The sequence below is a fragment of the Acyrthosiphon pisum genome, chromosome A2 (assembly GCF_005508785.2).
Source record: "Acyrthosiphon pisum isolate AL4f chromosome A2, pea_aphid_22Mar2018_4r6ur, whole genome shotgun sequence".
NCBI classification, from domain to species: domain Eukaryota; kingdom Metazoa; phylum Arthropoda; class Insecta; order Hemiptera; family Aphididae; genus Acyrthosiphon; species Acyrthosiphon pisum.
Genome location: NC_042495.1, coordinates 37,483,056 through 37,490,885, shown reverse-complemented (window position 1 = coordinate 37,490,885; position 7,830 = coordinate 37,483,056). Strand labels below are relative to the sequence as shown.

The window sequence follows — 7,830 nt, the reverse complement described above, 5'->3', positions numbered from 1 at the left end:
TAAATAGTTTTACAAATACTTTGTGAAATCCATACTCCCTATATAGACCAGGAACACACCAAGCAAATAAAAATGTACGAGACGTTAAAAGATAAAAGGTACCGAAAGGTACTCATACAAGAATGGCTGACGAAACGGGTGGGATTATCATATTATGATTTTTTTTTCTTCACAATACGATTAACGACGTTTATTTTGTCCATATATTCCAGCGTTGGTGTTAAATTTTTCATTCAAATACACCATGAAATATAATAGTATTGATGTTTAAGACTAATCTGATAATCATACATTAAAATATCACAAAAGACAAAACAATCCATATCTTATTTTTTAGTTTTTATTTGTGTCACCGATTTCTATAATATATATTATAGAAATTATATTATACTATATTATATTATATTATACTTTGTTATAGGTACATATATTTCATCCTGTCAACGGTCCAACATTTCCAGTAGGTACAATAATTGAATATACTATAATATATACTTTCATTATATTTTACAGATTATTTGACAACACCACATTAGATGAATACGTTTAAGGATCAAGACGTAGCTATTAACTTGAAACTATTGAAGCAATGTCATTTCTACCAGATATTCGATTCTAGTAATAGAAAGGTTTTCGGATGGAACGTTCACCAGATAAGTTTTGTTATGTTCGCCGTGGTCGTCCAGTGTTTTGTCTGTTATGGAAATGCAGGATCAGTTTTCGAGAAGGACGACGTCGTTACCAACATCGATTATTTTCTCATCTTCTACACTAATATACATACGTATCTGTCCTTGTGGAAGTTAATCGTATACCTGTACAACGCAAAAAAAATTTTGAAAGTGTTTAACGTTACGCGAATCAATTTTTTGACGAGTGAAACGTGTTGTAATTATAGTGAAATTCTGCACAAATATCGTGATAAAACAATACGATTTACAAATTGGTACATCATTTTCTCCATTGTGGTTATAATACAATGGTTGATTTTTCCACTCGTGTTAAACATGTTCATGATTTCGGGAAATTCAAATGTTCGTTACAAGAATATTATGAACTTACGTTATGACGTATCTACACACACTTATAATCAGTATATTATTATATTTGTCTTAATGGAAACAACGACACTATCGTTTGCAATGTACTTTATGGTCATGACAGATTTGATATTAATTTCATTTTGTTCAGCTATAATTACTCAACAAGAAGTACTTATTCATGCGTTCAAAAACATCGGGCACGAAGACAAATCTCAAATAAGTAAGAGATAAAACAATATTTTTAAATATTATCAAAAACACATAGGTATTAAGAACAATAATATATGGGTAGTACTCAATAGTGTTTTAATTACTTTCAATATAATATACTTTTTACTTGATGTACAAGAATTAGTAGAACTATATTCAGAATGGAGTTTGAGTACTAATAATATATTATAATTATAAGAAAATATTATGTTGTTATTAAATGTATAATGAGTATTATGATATTGTATGACAAGATACCAACGTAACTAAACTAAATAAAAATAAGGTGGGAAAGTGGGTGTCACTCTGCTGTACAGTAGGTTACAAGGGGGTCACTCTAATGGATGATGTTAAATTTGAATTCAATGATAAAATAATATTATATTGTTGGTTTTTATTTTTTTTTTTTTTTTACAAAAGAATTTTTATTGATTTTTTAACAAACAGAATTTTTATTAAAATGTATATTTAATTTATATTTTTTTATAAAATATGAATTTTCATCAAACAGATTTTTTATTAGTATTTCAATTTAATTTAGATTTTTGTGCTTATTTTGGATCATCTGTGTGGGAGGGGCTTGCGTGAACTTGGTCTCCCTATAAGTATTTTTGAATTTACGGGCCCCACGATGAATTGCAATTTTTTCTGGAGAGACATGCAATTAATTGTATAAAAATTGCAAAATTATGATACCAGTTTGAAGTCTGTGGGACCATTTGGGGGGGGGGGGGGCAACTTTGACGTGCTCCGCTCAGAATCTAAAATGTATATTATTAATTATTTAATCAGTTAAATAATTGTATTTTATTATTACAGAATATTATGAACAATTAAAATCAATTTTACGTGATCAACAGCACCTTAATTTGTAAGTATGTTTTCTATCTTGCAATAAATATTTATTTTGATTTTACTATACTAAATATAGCAGGGGCGGCCAAACTTTTTTTGGTCACGATCTACTAAAAATATACTTCACCTTTGAGGATCGACTTTTATAAAAAAATTTTTTATTATTGAATAAGTGCATATAAACATACACATTCTTTGATGTCTTGTTTTAATATTTCAACTAAATGTTGTCCTATAGATTCTACTCTTCTAGTCACAGTTTTACGAGATCACTGTAAATCGTTTATAGCTGATAAAATTTCTGATTTATTTTTAAAGTTTTCAAATAAAGCATCTGCGCCTTCTAAAAAAGCTTGTTTTACTATTTCACCGGTTTGAAATGATTTTTTATTCTTAGCTAAAACATGACTAATTCGAAATGAAGCAATTGTTGCTGCTTTGGATTTTAAAACTGGTTTAGTAAAAATCAATTGTTGTTTATCAATTTCAAGTTTTAATTTTTCTAATTGCTTTTTACGTACTTCAGTTTTAGGAGGGAAATCTATATCAAATTCTGAATGCGTAGTTCTAAAATGTCTTTCTAGATTACCTTTTTTTGTTGTGGATATTGTTATTTGACATATCAAACATATGCACTTGTCTTTCAACATTGTAAAAAAAAATCCATTTCCCATTCTTGATGAAAATGATAAGTTTTTTGTTTTTTATGTGCACTCATATTTATAAATTTTAAACACAACAGACACCAACAGAACACAGTGAAATGAACATTCATGACCGATAAACATTTGACACACGAAACCAGATTACAATTAAACAGATAAAACTTATCGACAGTTCGATAACAATTAGTGCGCATGTCCCTAAAAATAAATTCTAACATGATCGACTTTGAAATTGTCCGCGATCGACCGTTTGGCCGCCCCTGAAATATAGAGTATTCATTAATTGTCATGGGTTTATAATGTATCAGGCCCAAATTTAGGCCAAGAAATAATAGTTACCAGGCCACTCACTTTATTATAAATGTTCTATAATAACACAAAATGTGAGTTGTTTCACTTTTAATTCAGGTCTTACAAACAAATAAATGTTTGACAATTTAACAAAAACGTAATATACATTTTTTCAGGTAGATTGTAAGATAGCTTATAAATTAGCATAACAATTAATATTAAAATAAGTAAAACTATAGGTAACAATAATAATTGATAATTATAAACAACAAACATAAAAAACATAATATTATATATATTAAAATTTATAATAATAATATAGATAACAACTTAAGTTTTTTCACCAACTAAATACATTACGGCAATACATAACACTTCTCAAACTATGATGGGTACGCGAAAGGCTCATAGGTGGTACGCAAAGATAATCACTCTTTGGAAAAAAAATTGAAATGGAATGGTCAATGGATTCATATTAAATATTATTTGGTTTATTTGATATTAATAATAATATTATAAATAATTACTGTTCGTATTTAATTTTTTTTGTGCATTAATTGCTTATATTGTCATAACTTCGTAGCTATAAAATAAAACTCCATAGGTTGGTACGTAATTTAAAATAACGTATACATTTTTGATAAAATAAGTTATTTGTTCAAGAGGATACGTCTTGACAATAATTGTTGAGCTATGTGCATACGTGATACGTGGATATAAAAAGATTGAGAACCGTTACATTACGCAATCTGTTTTTTTTAAATATTTCAGTGTTGAAAATGATCTCCAATAACTTACTTGTGTTACTGTAGGTAATGTCAGTGAAAATGGACAGACTATAGTTAATGTTGGATACGTATTTGAAAATAAGTTACACTTATATGATATACCTTAGCATTGGCGTAACTAGGGTGGTTCGAATTTAGAACCCCTTGTTTTTTAGATCTAATCATTATTATTATAGTAAAATATCATTTTTTTAAATTATGAAATATTTACCGAAAAAAATTTTAAACTATTTTGGCCATTATAATATTACCTAATTCATTATAAATTATGACATAATCCTATATAGACAATACATATTACGGAAAAATCCACCACGGCTCTGTGATGAGGAAACCCACGTTTTAGAAGTCTAGTTGTGCCTATGAGCCTCTCGGGGTCCTCCGGTGCGTATGCATATATGTACATAATAATAAATAATAATAATAATATCACGTATAGGTATAATTAAAGGGTTATATTAAAACAGAATGGAAAGTTTTTAACGTTCTAACATTAGAACAGCAGATGAAACAGTTTTTGCATCTTGTACGGTTTGGAGTTGTCATGATAAAGGTCATTATTTTTATTCTCCAAGTCATCAAGTTATGGTATATAGTTTGTCATATTCATCATCTAAAGATTAATTTAGATAACTTCAAGATTGTGAGAAGTTTAAAAATTCGTCAGATAATTTATTTTTTAACTATTTTTTACTTTATTTTTCTTTAATAAATGGTTTTATTTTTGCAATTGAGTTATGACAGCTATGGAAACATTTGGTAATCTACCGGAAGATAATAATGAAAGGTCTAATAAAAGTTCATTATTATTTATAAACGCTATTCCATACTTTCAATAACTGTATCTATAGTACTCTAGATTCAAACATTTATAGATTACAATAGTTTAGAACATTTTTTTTATACCAGGCCATTTAAAAATTTCCCATTTCCAGACCACTGACTCCACCACTGCCATTAGTTGGCATCATTACGTCCCCGAATATTTATTCAAAATACCTTACTGATACAAAGTATTTAACTCAAGTACGTAAATAGGTATAAAGTATAAATAAATTATCAATGTAGTGAGTTCCGTGTCTAGATGGCCCAACGTAACAATAAAATAAATTTTAAATCGTCGTGCGTAGACTGTAAAATCATGTATATTATACATTTGATTAAAGTTATGTTTCTTCACTTGTGCTGACTCACCATAAACTGATGATTGTTCCTTCTAGGACTATGGTTAAATTTTAAATATTCCATTTTATCAGACATATTGATGTCGTTCTATAGAATTTACTAGATTGTAGAGCCTGTAGTCAGCTAGAATTCCTAGCTGGTTATTTATTAAATGTTGATATCAGTCGGAAACATTATATAACTGAATTTCAGAGGCGTATTTAGACTCACCCACCGAAACATAGGTGGTAATGGATTTAAAAAAATGTATCGGAACAACAATGTGGAACTGCACTTATACGTTGTCCAAAGCATTGTGTAATGGTCTTGCGATTGGTATATATAAAACTGGATTATTAGAAAGTTAAAATTCAAAATATGTACCCCTAAAACTCACTTTCGTGTGTGTAACCAGAATTCAGTAGTTACATATTTATTTATCAACTTATATTAAAAACTTATTTTACTAATAAGTAAATATTTAAAATTGTAATAATTAAATAATAGGTACCCACCAAAAAGCAAACTAGTTAAATCAAAACTTCTACCATGATATAGTAACTCCCCTTAGTGTTCATGATTGGAGTAAATCTTCTGCTCCATAACACGACGTTTAACACAACATTCACAAAATTTATAATTTATATTGTTAAATATAGAAATAGTTGCTTGCAAATATTGTAAAAATAAATGAATCCTAACGATTATAATTATACATTTTTATTTTTCAGGAAAACTCAATCGTTTTATTCAGCTATGAAACCCATTGTTTTGCTGGCAGTTGCTATTAATTCAACCTTTATCATAATTTTGACTTACCTGTTCATTTTGGTATGATATTTATTTAAGTTTATATTTTATAATATAGAAGTGATGATTGAATGTATAATTTTAAAAGCAGTATCTTTGTATTATACAGACAAATCGTAATAAAACAATTATTGAAATTTGTTTGTTTCTTTAGGTAGTAGGAATATTTTTGATGTCCCAGTGAATTAAAATTATTTTTAATATTCTACAATACAAAACACCTTACCCTATACTAACAGAGTATAACTAAAAGACTAATATTGAGTGAGATACTTCATATTTAACATAACTCATCGCTTTTATTGTTATCATAATTTATTTTACTTACATGTTATGGAGTCGGGAGTTATAACTTATAATGTTACGATTTTGGTTAAGAAATCAAAAAGTCTTACGTTTAAGAAGGTTTAGTTTTGAATCAGTATTAATACTTTCATTGAATACAATTTCGTCGAATTTTTAGAGAGCATAATATAAATATGAATTTGTTATTAGTTTTACTATTTAGTAAAAAAAAAAACACGAGTAGATACATAACCTATTGAGCCTATAGAAAAGCTTTAAGAAGGTTAATTATGTAGATTTCACATAAATTAAACAAGTAGGTACCTACTTAATTTAAAGAGGAATATACAGGGACACCTTTAAATATCGTACATTCTGCCATTCTGGGTTGCTAAAATATTGTACACTATTTGTAAGTGTCCGCTATTTAGAGGTGTATGTCAGGGAAGGTTTCACTGCATCCATTGTAATTATAATAATATGTAATTAAATGGGTTCGTTAGTGTTAACTTTAAGCATTATGTTTAACACAAACATAGCCCATACACAATATTATATGAATACATATTTTTAGTCATTCAATTAATTGTCTTGATAGGTATGCTTGACAACGGAATCGGATACAAGTGATACAGCTCTCATCTTGATCAAACTCGGGTCTTCAGCTGTCTATATTTCTTTAGAATTATTTCTTTATTGTTATCTATTTGAAAATATGAACATACAAGTATATAATAATAGTATTATTAATGACGCAATTTGTTTGATTATATCATTTATATGTATTATGTATGATTTACTTTATGCAGAGAGAACGCGTTAACTTGAGTCTATACTCTTGTGATTGGACGAAAATGAATTTAAAATTTAAGAAGCTGTTGTTATTGTCAATGCAGATGAATAATGCTAATCAAATGCTGATAAGAGCTTCACCAAAAAAAATCATCAACTTACAATTATTTGCAAGCGTACATATTTACTAACATTTTTTCAAAATAATAATTCTAATTACAAATATACTAATTAAATATAGTTGTATAACTAAATACTATTTGATTTCAGATAATTTCGATGTCTTACAACGTCGTATCCGTTATGTTGAAAACCACTACACCCAAAAGTTCAAGATGAATTTAAGTTAAAATTGCATTCGTGTTATTAATATTATGTACCTAAGTCACATACACTGTCCACAACTCGTTAGTTTCAGCCAAAGAGTCAAAAGGCCTTTACATTCCAAGATCCTTTTCTACGTATTCAGGATTGTTAACCTTACTTAACATTCACCAGTTTACCACTCATCTACTCTCACAATTCTACAGGTTCGACCACTTTCTCCTAACACCTCCATATGAAATGTACACTTTTTATCCATATTTTCTTCAATCTTCTCATCCTTGTCTACACCCTCCTACCACCATAATTTTACTTCTATATTTTACCCCACTTTCACTACCACTCATCATTGTACAATGACCGAACGCTATATCGACCTATTCTCTCTCATTTTCATGCTATCCCTAATTAATTGAATATTAATATCCTATTCTATACTCCATTGTTCCTTACACACAGACCTTAACATTATCATATCTACTACTTAACAATCAGACTCAAACCATAACTTATTGCTATGTGTGTTCTTTTCCATTATGATATTATTTTACAATACACCCATTGTGAACTCCGCGACGGAGACTTCAACGCCAGACAGATGCC

At 28.5% G+C, this 7,830-nt stretch overlaps 1 protein-coding gene across 1 annotated transcript; it reads left to right on the top strand.

Moving 5' to 3' along the window:
* Positions 1-443: 443 nt before the first annotated feature.
* LOC115034143 lies at positions 444-7,242 on the top strand. Its single transcript, XM_029489931.1, has 5 exons — positions 444-1,263; positions 2,073-2,124; positions 5,748-5,847; positions 6,921-7,079; positions 7,174-7,242. The coding sequence occupies exons 1-5, from the start codon at positions 537-539 to the stop codon at positions 7,240-7,242; spliced, it is 1,107 nt and encodes a 368-aa protein (XP_029345791.1). The 5' UTR covers positions 444-536.
* Positions 7,243-7,830: the final 588 nt, after the last annotated feature.

Bases quoted from the DNA above. Each gene is read 5' to 3' on its own strand.
- LOC115034143 (XM_029489931.1), top strand. From the start codon at position 537: ATGAATACGTTTAAGGATCAAGACGTAGCTATTAACTTGAAACTATTG. The intron at 5,848-6,920 runs GTATGATATTTA...TACTTTATGCAG, and splicing joins TGACTTACCTGTTCATTTTG to AGAGAACGCGTTAACTTGAG. The intron at 7,080-7,173 runs GTACATATTTAC...ATTTGATTTCAG, and splicing joins ACTTACAATTATTTGCAAGC to ATAATTTCGATGTCTTACAA.